This window comes from Mixophyes fleayi, chromosome 11, assembly GCF_038048845.1.
Source record: "Mixophyes fleayi isolate aMixFle1 chromosome 11, aMixFle1.hap1, whole genome shotgun sequence".
NCBI classification, from domain to species: Eukaryota; Metazoa; Chordata; class Amphibia; order Anura; family Limnodynastidae; genus Mixophyes; species Mixophyes fleayi.
In genome coordinates, this window is record NC_134412.1 from 19,034,521 (window position 1) to 19,049,235 (window position 14,715).

Here is a 14,715-nt window from a genome sequence, read left to right on the forward strand (position 1 = left end):
TACCCTGATTACAGGAACAGAACCTATTGAACTATTAACTTGTATCAACCATTACCTCAACATTCCTCTACGATACATAATATGCTAATAATGTACACATGATTCTATTACTAATGCCTGCAGACATCTGCTTCTTCTGCCCTATTACACAAATACATCAACTTACTTTTCTAACTTAAGAAACAGAAAGAGCCCAAAACATTTTAATTACTTTAATTACAAATGTCTAGTAAATCATTTCTTATAGCCGGAAACCTAAACTGACCAGAATTTTGTTGATCTACTGTCAAGTTAAACGTTTACTTCAATTTCTAAATCAGTTGCTTCAAGAAAACTTAAATATATTGTAGCTAAAAAGCAGCATTACTGTCAAAATAATTAAGATAATTAAACAATCCCTTTATTTAGACAGTCGGTCAGTAGTATGTATTTGAAAAGGAAAATAAGCCCCATATGCATTTACTAATATTAGGTATTTATGAGTCTTTAGGTCTCCAATTTTTTATACACTTTACACTTTTCCTGTGTATAATTAATTCAAGTCACTACAAGTTTTCCCATGTTGTTGCCTTCACTACATGCAATTTGTTGAGTTAAAAATTGCCAAGACTGCAATGAATGTGACGGAGGAATGACCAGGACAGGATAGGACCTGTAGACATTCTCTCTGTGTGACAGTAGCCTGTGGATACATAATAAAGTATGCTCCGTTTGATTGCTCCTGACAGCTTGTGTAACAACTGTCTTCTACCCATGAATCTTATATTTTCCTTCACCTTTTCCTATTAATACACATTACCATAACTTTTCATTTCTGTAGCACCACCAGTTGCATGCCACGATGAACTATACGGGGCAGCGCGGTGGCTTAGTGGTCAGCACTTCTGCCTCATTGGGATCATGAGTTTGATTCCCCACTATGGCCTTACCTGTGTGGAGTTGTATGTTCTCCCCGGGTATGAGTGGATTTCATCCCACTGTCCAAATACATTAGTTGGCTGCTATTAAATTGACCCTAGTCTCTCTTGGTCTGTGTGTGTGTATGTTAGGGAATTTAGACTGTAAGCTCAATGGGGCAGGGACTGATGTGAGTGAGTTCTCTGTCAGCGCTTCGGAATCAGTGGTTGCTATATAAATAGGCCGATGATGAACTTTACATTTTATGTTCTGGCCCTAATTAGATTCATTTCTGCCATGCAAAAATACCCGTCAGGCACCCTAGACATCTACTTACTGTCTAATAAGTCTAGAACTCATATCCAGGTGCACTTTAAGGTGCGTGGCAACACCCAAGCTTATTTAGGCGCCCTGCCGTTTACTCTTCGTAAATGGGCCCCTATGTCTTATGTTCAAGCTAATGAAGTAAAGTGGAACATTGATCATCCATGCTAATGACACGCAACAATTATAAAAGACAAACATTTAATTAAAATCATGTATTTAATCAAATCCCCAGTTGTTAATATGGGGCCTGATTCATTAAGGATCTTAACTTAAGAAACTTCTTATTTCAGTCTCCTGGACAAAACCATGTTACAATGCAAGGGGTGCAAATTAGTATTCTGTTTTGCACATAAGTTAAATACTGACTGTTTTTTCATGTAGCACACAAATACTTGATAGCTTATTTGTACACTGAAATTTAAAGTTGATATTTGTGTGCTACATGAAAAAACAGTCAGTATTTAACTTATGTGCAAAACAGAATACTAATTTGCACCTCTTGCATTGTAACATGGTTTTGTCCAGGAGACTGAAATAAGAAGTTTCTCAAGTTAAGATCCTTAATGATCATGCCCAAGGTTTACAAACATTGTTAATATGTTTATTCTTCCTTATGGTTGAAAAGAAACATTTAGGGTAGATTTACTAAAGCTTCCGAAAAGGACAAGTGGAGGTGTTGCTCATAGCAACCAATTCAATTCTATCTATCATTAGCTAGTACATTCTAGAAACTAATAGTTAGAATCTGATTGGTTGCTATGGGCAACACCTCCACTTTTCCTATTAGAAGCTTTCGTAACTCTACCCCTTAGACTGAGCTCCTCTACAATAAGGGTTGACTCAATTAGTCCGGAGGATTCTTAGTTCTTATATATTTTTATTTAATACACTTTCAATTCAAGGAAAATGTATTTTTATTTTTTTTGTTTAGCACTAAAACAAACTAGAGAAGCTAATAAAGAATTAACTTCTCTAGAGGTCCCACATATCTGCCAACAACGGAATTCCCATGATGTTCCACAAATGCAAACTATCTCCAGGTGCATGGTCTTAACACAGCTGAGCAGACCTGCTAGGTTAATAATAGAAGTCTACAACAGTTTATATTCAAATTCCAGGCTCTGAGGCCTGGAGCATTTATGGGACTGCAAGGACCGGCAGGTGTAACTTTTCTCCAGAATCGTGGGGTCCCAGGTTTTCGAGTCGGTGGGATGGTGTTTTAAAAATTAAAAATAGCATGTATTTGTGCTTTTGAATTTAATAGTATTTCCCTTTTTAAAGTATACTTTTGTGATAACTTTTCCTGGCGCTACTATCAATCCCATCATTAAGTATGACAATGCTAAATATTATTGCTTAGCAACTTGGATTTAGTGGACCACTAGCCCTAAAATACATGCTCACTCTAGCATTCACAAATATACAGTATATGTAAAATGTTCCATACCATGATAGAACATGAGATTATTTGCATTTGTCATGCAGCTGTGTGCAAAATATTGTTCTCTGTTAACAGACTTCTTTTTATATATGTGACTTGAATCCCTTCACTAATATCTCTGTCTTAATTTTTTGTAGTGGACTTATCAAAGAAACGATGCAGGAACTAAGCAATTATGCAGATGATTTAAAGAGTAAGGTTGGCCCCATGGCCCAAGACGCCCAGCAACGTTTCACTGATGAGATCTCTGCCCTGGCTGACAAGTTAAAGAGTGACATGGAGGACACCAAGTCTAGAGCCATCCTGTACTCAGGAGACCTACGATCCATGTTTGATCAGAACATCGAAGACGTCCAGGGAAAAGTCAGTATGTACATGAAGAAGCTGAAGAAACGTCTTGCTAAGGACGGCGAAGATCTCAAGAGTAAGCTCAGCCAGTATGGAGAGGACCTCAGCAAGAACACTCAAGAAAAGGTGGACAATATCCGGAAAACAATTGAGCCATATGTATCCAATCTGAAGAAAAAGGGTCAGGCACGCCTTCAATCCCTGAAAGATGCCATGGACGAACAAGGAAAACAACTCAGGGATAGATTCGCCTCGGTGGCCAAAGATGTTCAAAGCAAGGTCAAGAAGATGACCTCTGATGCGAAGAGCAGTATAGACAAGTTATCAGAGCAGATGCGCAAGTGGTTCAACCCCTCTATAGATAACCTCCGTAACGAGCTTCAAAACTTAGCCAAGAGCCTGCAGAATAAGAAGCAATAAAATGTTTGCCATTTCTCCTGTATATAATGCCTCCTTTAAAATTTTTCAAGAGCAACACTTCTGCGAACAGCCGCTAATCTAAGAACAAGCAGACCAAGAAAAGTTTCTAGATTTAGGACCATTCACAAGCAAACCCTTCATTTAGTGTTATTCTCAGAGGTGCTATGGATACGTAGAACAGGTACATCGATGATTTGCAGTAGGGTCTGATCCATATGTAGAGAAGTCCAGTGTCTTTTGTCACTAGTGGGAAATGTGTAACAATCTCCGAGTAACCTCTAAATCCGTAAAAAACTGCAATTCCTGAGAGGCCAGGGGCACATCAGAGTTAATACAAGACTAGACACTGCTAAACTAAACTGACTATCAATGTTTTGATGACTGACTGAACATCTGCAGCTGCAGCTAGACGCCTGCAGCTAAAGGAGAAGCAGCCAATTGTAGAAACAGCTGGAAACTCAAGTAATAGCATCAACACCTTGTTCTCTATATAGTGCCCCCAGCGATCCTTGAGACCTTCTGTTGTATTGCAAAGTAACAATGCAGCCCGATTCCAACTAATGTTTCGTAGTCTCTACTAATAGTTCCGCTCTGGCTGTGTACAGGACTTTTCCATATCCAGCAAGTATTTCTTCTAACATTTCCGAGCTATGTCTCTTTTATATTGTTTTATGTGTTTTTGTAATAACTGTATATCATGCCCGTGTTTGTTTATACAAAACTCTTAACACACTGACTGTCAGCTGTGCAATATATATATATTTTTGTCAACTCCAATCGATTTTTTCCAAATAAAGGGAACAGCTGATTATTTTATTTTCTATTTGAAGGTTTAATTGTGTTCAAGGTTGAACATTGGAAGAGACAGTTACTAAACGGTACACAAACAGAACATTGCAAAAGGTAGGAGTGGGAGGTCGAGAATTAAGACTGAGCAGAATAAATTTCATAGCGATGACCAGTAATTAAATAATTTGGGGCAAGACCACCAAATATGTACAAAAGTACCACGGATTGGGCAGCCCCTCCAGCCACTATCAGAAGCAATTTTACACAATCAAGTGGGAACATAACACCAATGATATCATAGGGCCTGATTCATTAAGGATCTTAACTTGAGAAACTTCTTATTTCAGCTCCTGGACAAAACCATATTACAATACAAGGGGTGCAAATTAGTATTCTGTTTTGCACATAAGTTAAATACTGCCTGTTTTTTCATGTAGCACACAAATACTTAATAGCTTATTTATACACTAAATTTTATAGTTGATATTTGTGTGCTGCATGAAAAAAAACAGGCAGTATTTAACTTATGTGCAAAACAGAATACTCATTTGTACCCCTTGCATTGTAACATGGTTTTGTCCAGCAGACTGAAATAAGAAGTTTCTCAAGTTAAGATCCTTAATGAATCAGGCTCATAGTTTGTAGGCATCTTCCTTGATCTTCATGCACACAGATGAACAGCTGATCATTTTGCTGTGTAAAGAAGTTATAACATAACAAGGAGAATTCCACAGGGATGTATTGTTATCTTAAGAATATCGAGGTCGGATTCACATTGCTATTTAGATATCGTGAGGTATGCATTGGGATTTGGTCCATTTGAGACAAACCTTAAAATTTGGAAGTAAATCAGATTGAAGTGAGAGGATGTGTGTATAGGTATGTATAAAAATCTAGCAGATTGTGGAAGGTATTACAGCTAACAGGACTGGTTTCCTGGAGGAACAACTGCGGGGACAACAAGCATTTGCTACACAAGATAGACCCACTGCACATACCTGTTTATTTTTAAAGGGACTGCCATCCCCACCACATGTGGTGCCTGTCCTCATATAAAGGACCACACAAGTTATAGTTTATAAAAAGTGACTTACAGCATTTACATATTTATACTTCCCCATAGTCCAGATTTTAGGCAGACCCAGAGAATAAGTGGTTTATCAGAACGTGGGAGTGAAATCTGGGTGTGGTTGACGCGATCACGGTTGGAGCTTGAATGGTTCACAGGTGATGACAATTTTGCTTTTTCCGGTGTTTTCGTTATGCAAATATATATGTAAAAGTTCCCATACTATAACAGTTCCTGCAATAAATATCATTAAATTTACATGTGACGTGCAGTACAAAGTAGGGTCCTCAGACATTTTCGACAACAGGGAGTTAAAAAAAAAAAGTCTGGCTGCAATGTCTTATAATAGGATTATTCACTGGATATCTTCTGTGTATAGGAAAACAGTCCTCCCCATGATCACCAATGTATCTCAAATGTCTTGAGTGCTGATAAGCTACTTAAAAATATTTTAGTGGATGATGTCAGCAGGAACTGTATCCTGATTCTGCACTAATAGTAGCAAGTGGCTACTATTAGATCCAATTTACACTGAATCTTTCAGTGCAAAAAAATGCAAAAGAGTCTAGGAAGGGGAGCCAGACAGTCTTTAGCACTTCCCTGATTGGTGTTTGCACCATGTAAGTGGTTCCAATGTTCTCTGGTGTTATCTATATCTCTGCAGACTTAAGCTGGATACACACTATACGGTTTTCATCCAATAATCGGCTCAATCAGCCAACATACGACCGCTCGCTCAAAAGTGGGGTCAGTGTGTGCAGTGACACGATGGTGGAAAGTCTGCTCAAATGGACGATTGTCGCCTCATTTGGTTGGTCGTACCGTTTAATATCTTCGTTCCAATCTCGTTTCCGCTGTGTAGTGTGTATAACCTTCCCACCGATCCACAACAGTGAGTACGAAATTACAGTCATTGCTCACGACAACATGGCTGTAAAAAGTCGCTAAAGGGACGTCCGCTCTTCCCTTCATCGTCCTAAACAAGGCTTATGTGTATGCAGTCCATGGACCGAGCGATCGGAACATCGATCGCATGTAAAATCGCTCGGCATAAAAAGTTGGTTGAAATTTCTGTAGTGTGTACCCAGCTTTACTCTTAGCGCTAAACGTCTGTCTGGAGCATCAGTGCCACTTTTGCACTACTTATAAAGGTGGAAGTCTCTCTAAGAACACTGTGAGCTGTTATATTAACTGCTGATGAACCAGGGAAGAATAAAAATACACCCATCCACTACAATGGGTGAGAGAAAATACGAAAATACAGCAAATGGTTCTGAAAACAATTCTAAACCATGGGATAAATAAATATAATTTCTTAAAAAAAACCTTAATGCTTCAGTATAACTTTTTTTTTAGTTAAACATTTCTACTACATGGGGCAAAAGAAGATAATAAGTAACACATAGGTCAATAAATATAAGAGAATAGTTGTTCTACAAAGTGAAACAAGGATTGTAGTAAGGTTTTAATCTTGTCATATTCCCATGGTGAAGGCTGAAGACAATGAGTCATCCTTGGACGGGCACTTTAGGAAAAGCGAGTAGGAGAGACAAGGATGGCGGTAGGCACAGACGTGACAGCCGTCTCCACCATCACCGTCAGTAGCGCTCGGTCTTGCCTTCGTTCTGCTGTACGGTTCTAATTTTAAGGAAAACAAAATGAGGTTACCGTTACCGTGACCATGAAGCAAGTGGGATTTTAAATTAATTTAGTTTTTACTTATTGCGTTTTAGCCTGGTGTGGAAGGCAAGAGCGCCCTATGAGTGTATTAGACTAGGCCCTAGTCACTAGGGTGATCTGAACCCAGGTCCTGGACATAGGCAGTTACAAAAATCTTATAGAGCACTTCTCACTAGAGATGTTCACTGACCCCCGTGCTCTGGTTTTGTTTTTGAAACTGAAATAACTTCATGTTTTGGTTTTGGCTAAACCGACCTTGCGTGTTTTGGTTTTGGATCCCGATTTTTTCCCCCCTAAAATCCTGATTTTTTCCCCTCTAAAATCACATATCTTTGCTTCCCCCCCCCCTACATTATTATTAACCTCAATAACACTAATTTCAAGTCATTTGCAGTCAATTTAGACCACCTCACAGTCTTTCAAACAAATACTGCAGATTTAGAAGACCAAGCCTGCCAGACCTATTATTTCTATTTCAGCAATGACAATTAGCAGTGGAGCTCTCCTGAATGTCACTGGAGACTTTGAAGAACACTGCTACCCCTCCTCTTTCTTTTCTACCTATGACACTGCCCAACTGCACTAGAGACTGCCAAGAACTGTGCTGCCCCTTCTATGTCCCTCTGTGAAATGGCGCTGGATCATCGTGGAGGGCGGTACTTATAGAATCCAAAGCTCGTGAGATTTGACGATGTAATGATAACGTTTTGCCTCGTTTTCAATTCCGAGGACGGGCGAAAGTACCGAGCCGACTCGGCTCGGTAACTCGGATCTGCTAAGTTTGGGTGTGTTCGGTCCTCGGGGATCCGAGCCTGAGCATCTCTACTTTTCATCAACATAATTAGTAACAGTCAGTCTGTAGTTTGATATTCATCAGAATGCAGCTTAAACAATTTAGTAGTTTAGTTTTACTGGCTCCCCAGGGAACTCGTAAACTGGATTGTAATGACTATTGGTTCAGCCCTAAAATATTTGCCACCTCTGGGATAGGTAATATGTGCTCTTAATTCAAGAAGTAAAAAATGTAATTATACTTCTCTTGTCCCAATCACTGGAGTCCCTCATGGCTGTAATGGGTATTAATGGGGTACCCTGTTAGAAAACCACAATTGTTGCATCCAAGGGAAGCACAGTTTTTTTTTTAAGTGCAGCACAGTGGCTAAGTGGTTAGCACATCTGCCTCACAGCACTGGGGTCATGAGTTCAATTTCCGACCATGGCCTTATCTGTGAGGAGTTTGTATCTTCTTCCTGTGTTTGCGTGGGTTTCCTCCAGGTGCTCCGGTTTCCTCCCACACTCCAAAAACATACTAGTAGGTTAATTGGCTGCTATCAAAAATTGACCCTAGTTTCTCTCTCTCTCTCTCTCTCTATGTGTGTGTATGTTAGGGAATTTAGACTGTAAGCTCCAATGGGGCATGGACTGATGTGAATGAGTTCTCTGTACAGCGCTGCAGAATCAGTGGCGCTATATAAATAAATGGTGATGATGATGATGATGATGAAGTAAACTCATTGAACCCCACTCTGCTCTGTTGCTGCCTATGGGGAATATCTCACTCAACATGCAATTTCTCAGACGTCTGTATATTATTAATAAACTAATCAGCAGGAGAAGGAATCTGTAGATCATTCATGGCAATATATTTTAGTGAATATATTTGAAAACAAAAGGGTCAAAATAAAGGGCAGCTCTAAATAGACTTATTTATCTGGTAATACGGGAAATGAGTATGACTAGTCAAGGTTACTTTAGGCCAAAGGGCTCTGTTTCCTTAGTAGCTAATGTAAAGGGCTCATAAAGATGGTTATCCGTCTGTTTACACACACTGGCTAACTACTTGGTATGATCTTTCCTAAGTATACAGATAAGGCACCTTCCAGGCTAACATCTCTGAGATTTATGGTCTGTGGGGTGATTGAGGACATCAATGAAGGCCTCAGGACAGATATTATAACTGATTCCTCTATATAAATAAAATTATGTTTTTATGACTGATCGGAAGCTGCACTTGCGTACTCTTCCAGAATGTTTGAGGGGCTCTTGAATTTCGGGGAGTCATCGCCATACTTACCTACTTTTGACAGGCTACCTCTGGGAGATCACTGCAGAGGGGTGTGAAGGGAGGGCAGCAAGGGGCGGGACTTTGCAATTCACATCATTTTGGCTCCGCCCCCCAGTGATGTATGTCTGTTTGGGGTCTTTATACAGTGGTAAAAAGACCCAAAGCAGGCACTCCACCCCTCTCTTTTATGGACTACTCCTTACGGCTCCCGTAGTGACATCAGGTGGTAAATGTATCAAGCTGAGAGTTTTCCGGCGGGTTTGAAAAGTGGAGATGTTGCCTATAGCAGCCAATCAGATTCTAGATATCATTTTGAAGAATGTACTAAATAAATGATAGCTAGAATCTGATTGGTTTTTCAAACCCGCCGGAAAACTCTCAGCTTGATACATTTACCACCTGGTGTCAATTATATAGGTATATGTTAAGGGGGTAAAGAGAGGTTATGTAACTGAAAGAATATCAGCCTTTAAGCATTTAATATGTAACTAATGCATTGCATAAATGTTAAATTTGGTCTGGTCATGAAGGGGTGAAAGATGGACGAGGAGCGCTATTGCCAGCAAAACGGGTGTTCTCACTGGCGATAGGACTTGTTGTCACCGACTGTCACTGGCAAAGCCCTTTTTCATGTGGAAGTCTAATTAGCCAGCATCTCAGGATGAAGATAGCAGAAGTGTCACAGTTTTGTAGACTTGGATCCTTGTTCTGCCCAATTTGGCACTACTTCCAGCAAGGCGCGGAATATAACGGGCAGATGGTTTTTACCGGGGACCGCTGCAAGGTGGTTTGGTCTTAGTTGCGTCTGGACCACAGGTCGCGGCCCTTACTGGGAATACCAGGCGAGACCTATAGGGAAAGTCACTGAGATGAATCAGTCTGAGAACAGCAGGTTTACTACTGGGATGGTGGAGTGTACACAGGAGGAGTAATAGTCTGCGGACAGCATGTTTACCACTGGAATGGTGGAACGTACACAGGAGAAGTAATAGTCTGCGGATAGCTGGTTTACCACTGGAATGGTGGAGTCTACACAGGAGGAGTAATAGTCTGCGGACAGCATGTTTACCACTGGAATGGTGGAACGTACACAGGAGAAGTAATAGTCTGCGGATAGCTGATTTGCCACTGGAATGATGCAGTGTACACAGGAGGTGTAATAGTCTGCGGGCAGCAGGTTTACCACTGGAATGATGCAGCGTACACAGGAGGTGTAATAGTCTGCAGGCAGCAGGTTTACCACTGGAGTGGTGGAGCGTACACAGGAGGAGTAATAGTCTGCGGATAGCTGATTTGCCACTGGAATGATGCAGCGTACACAGGAAGTGTAATAGTCTGCGGATAGCTGGTTTACCACTGGAGTGGTGGAGTGTACACAGGAGGAGTAATAGTCTGGGGACAGCTGATGAATCCCAGGAGAGATTGAAATCTAGCAGGAGATAAGGGAGACACGTCTAGAACCTAGGGAAGGTAACTAAAAGAACAGGCACTGAGCAGCTAGAGGAAGTGCCTTTTAAAGTTTGGAGCCAAATAAGTCAGCCAATGAGGAGACAGCAGAGGAAATAAGGATCTGCATGCGCAGACCCGAAAAGAAGGAGCCGGGCGGCCGGGACGGAGCGCGGCTGTCAGCGGGGAGCAGGTAAGTGCGCCGAGCGCGTGACAAGAAGAAAAGTCTAAAAAATTAAGACAAAAACTGTTGAAAGAGGGAAGAAGATGTACAAATACTACAGCATCCTGATGGAATCACTATTACAGTATAGAGAAGAATTGTAACGATAATGTTTATTATGCAGAGAGAAGCGAGAGTGATCTACAAGTCCAGCAAAATAACCAATGTTATTAGGGACACTGACTAACTGAATCAACAAAAGCTAAATTAATAAATTGATGTAAAAGGAATTTTACATATCAATTAAGTAACTGCGTCCAGGTTAATAAAAGTCAAAAAGGAAAATTACAAACCCCAAAACAAACAAATGTCTCCCTCACAGAATGTGCCATGTTGGCATTGTCTGAGTACAATTTTGGGAAGTGTTTATGAGTGTAAGAAGTTTACCAAAGGTTATTTGTTCATCTGCTGCTGCTGCAGAGAAATTTCAACAGATAAGTAGATTATTAGTCATAGAATCATGACTTTGTCCAGAGATCTAGGAAAATGGTACAAAGGTTACGTCGCTTCCACGCAACACAGTCTGATGTAATCACCCGCCTTCTGACACGGAGCACTGACCTATGATAACTAAGTGGCCGACCAGAGGGCAAATATAAGTAGCCGAGGGCTCCATACTAGGAAGTAAGGTTGGCCTTAGACAGCTCTTACAAGTGTCACATATATCTATTATACAATCTAACATGGTAGATGTGACTCCCCCAAAAACGATAGTATCTATTATTGTCAGCTGAAATGTACAAAAGTAGATGCACACCGACAGCTCAATCCTACTGATATCATAAATAAACCTCCAGAAACCTAGTCACTTAACCGTGTGTTAATATCCATTGAAAATTTAGGCATAATGTTGCTTGCTCTGTTGAAATAGCATTTCAGCTGTAGACATCAACCTAAATATTGAAAAAGTCTTCAAAGTTCTATGTATGCAATGAGGATTCAATTCCAGAATGCTGAACATTGCTGTTGATATGTTCTGGACAGGAGAGCAGTGAGCCTGGAAACAACTATGATCATTTATTATTTTAGAGGCAGCAAGAGAAGAGCATAACTATTGGGCATATTATCATTCTAAATAGTAGGATATTTGCATAAATGGGCCTGGGGGAGGGCTGCAAATCCCTTAGAAAGAGCTGCCTGCCTAACAGAGAGAGCTGCCACACTGACAGAGAGAGCTGCCAACTTAACAGAGAAAGTTGACAATTTCACAGAGAAAGCTGCCAGATTAATTAGAGGAAATGCAAGGCTTCAAGTGAAGGCTGCCAGAATCACAGGAACTACCAGTGACACATGCTCTTTCCAAAGGGGAGTCTATCGGTGTCAGAGAGTATTCTGATGGAGACAGAAAGCTGCCAGAGAACCAGAGGAAGTCCAGGACATATCTAGAAGTCCATAGGGAGTCCAGGTGCAATCCAAATATCCAGAGTGAGTGTGGTTCAGAGCTCGAGGGGGAGTTGTTTTCAGATTGTCTTAATTTGTTCCAGCTGTACCTACAGTTACTACTATGTCTAGCTTGTGGCCTAGTGAGCCATTGGGACTCATTCAGGCATTTGATCACAGTTTAAGTGCCCAGCAGGTATCCAAAACTGGTCAGTGTCCTTGGCCAGTGTGAGTAATCAGCTACATACTGCACATCACCATACCCTGTAAAGCGGGCCACCTGAGCTAGAGAGAGACACATATGTTCATTCATCTTATTATAAAAGGGACCCTTAGCTCATTATCATTGTCTTTGTTTTGCAATCATTGCAGTGGAACTTTGTACTACATGGTGCTACATCATCCTTGCCTAACTCAAAGCACAGGTTCATGCCAAGAGTTTAATCCTATTGATTTTTCCAGTTCATGTCATGTCATTATAGGACATTACTTACTTTACTGTATTTGCCTGTAGATCTAAATGTAAATATTTCCCACATTAAGTCCATGACCCAGGATCGAGTGGTTACACACTAAGGGCTAGATTTACTAAACTGCGGCTTTGAAAAAGTGGAGATGATGCCTATAGCAACCAATCAGATTCTAGCTGTCATTTTGTAGAATGCACTAACTAAATGACAGCTAGGATCTGATTGGTTGCCATAGGCAACATCTCCACTTTTTGAAACCCGCAGTTTAGTAAATCTAGCCCTAAGAGTGAGATATGTTATACCTGTTTATCTTTGCTGCTGTTTATCTTCCTTATTTACTAAGCTACGGGCCTTCAGGTATCAGGCCATTTAATAAACATACCAAGGGACTCTTCCCTATTTACTGTGCGTGAGTTATCACTAGTCGGGCAGGGTATTCCAGAGTCAACTCTTGGTAGACCATGCCAGCAGCTGCGACCCTAAAGAAAGACCACTACTAGGGTGGAGACCCTGCATTTGGGAAGAGGTGAGACTTACTGAACCATGAAGGTATTCCGCCTCCCCCTAAATATATAATGAGGCACCCGGCAGCCCAGGGTCTATAACAATAAAACATCTCTACTCTCTTATGTCTTCTTTACCTTCTGTGTATTATCCTGGTGCCACTATTTTGTTACTTCTTGTTTTCCGTAAATTATCTGTCATAATGGTCTACTATTCTCCTCTTTGTTTAATTATTCCTTTCCAACTTGTTTTCATTATTTTGCCTCTTAAGCCGCGTCAATACCATCTTTCCCACCCATTGTCATGAATGCTTGGGTAACCTTTCATGAGAATATCTCAAATAACAAATCTTTTAATCCAGTAATTGTAACCCTCCCCCATTTGTAAGCACACTACGTAGATCCTTGAAGCAGACTGTGGACAGGAACGAGTGCTAAACCTGCAGAGCCATACACCTATATACTGTAAAATAGACACACGTTTATGCGTATGGTACCAGAACCCCTCTCTCTGATAGCCACACCTGATTCTTCTCATAAGGAAGGACATCAGTTGTGGCTGTTTGGATTGAGGGCTGCAGTACAAAATCAAATACAAATGACTCCCCCTTGTCCTGATCTGATAATCAATAAATAAAGACCTCAATTAAAAATTGACTCTACAACTGTGATGTAGGAATACGTCATCTCTTACGAAATGTCCCTGAGGCTCACAGATTTATAGGAGCCCTCCTGGACTGCCGAGAGAGTCTGCGATCCTCCTGCCCACCACCACACAATGATGCAAAATGTAATGTCGCGCAGGGGTGAAGGTCTATGGTGATGCCAGTGGCGGATCTACCATTGGTGCTGCAGGTGCGGTGCACCGGGCTTATGGAGATAATGGGGCCGGCTGCATGGGGAACTAGTGAGCTGTGGTCCCCACTTCCCTCCTTCCCTTCACCGGGGCCCACAGCTCGCTAGTCCCGCCTCTGGGTGATGCACAACTCCTAATCATGCCCCACACTGAGTAGGTGGGCCAAGGGGCCGTCACAAATTGCTTCACCATAACCTTAGAACTCTGGCTTTGTAGTATGGATAGAAAACAGTAATCTTAGTTGCATTTGGACAGACATCCATCAGAGGTCTGCGATTGATATATGTAAGCCTCCCACGGGATGGATCTGTCTAGAGCAGGGGTCAGGGAACTGTTTTACCTTTTACTCCCAAATATATTTAGATACGCCAACGTTACCCCCTTGATTTGAAAGGAAGGAAATCATATATTATTAATTATGGGAATTCAAAATTTTGTTGAATCTATTCAAAATTTCTTTGAAATCTTCAACTTCAAAACTTCAGGTTTTGGAGAAATGATGTTGCTTCATTTTTGATACGAGAGCATCAATATTGGGGCATTTTGATGCCAGACCAATTTGGATACAGTCTTCAGCGTCCATTCGATTTCTCTACTTTGTTTTTATGTTCGTTAGAGTGGAAAATCCTTGTTCGCAAAGGTAGGTTTTTGCAAAAGGCAGCAACTTTTTGACGGCCTCCTCATGTGCAATTTTGATGCCTTTGCAGCTGTTGATACCCAAAAATATGACTGATCTGCTTTGTTTTCAAATGCAATACGTGCTTCATTATTGCATCAAAGCTCAAGAAGTGCCTCTGCCAA

At 40.9% G+C, this 14,715-nt stretch overlaps 1 protein-coding gene across 1 annotated transcript in view; it reads left to right on the plus strand.

Moving 5' to 3' along the window:
* Nucleotides 1-4,249, plus strand: part of APOE (apolipoprotein E) — a 13,926-nt gene extending 9,677 nt beyond the window's left edge. The window contains exons 3-4 of the mRNA XM_075190958.1: nucleotides 1,214-1,275; nucleotides 2,741-4,249. Of these exons, the coding sequence (XP_075047059.1) occupies nucleotides 1,214-1,275; nucleotides 2,741-3,433 (755 nt within the window). The 3' untranslated portion in view covers nucleotides 3,434-4,249. The remainder of the gene's footprint in view (nucleotides 1-1,213; nucleotides 1,276-2,740) is intronic.
* The last annotated feature ends 10,466 nt before the right edge of the window (nucleotides 4,250-14,715 follow it).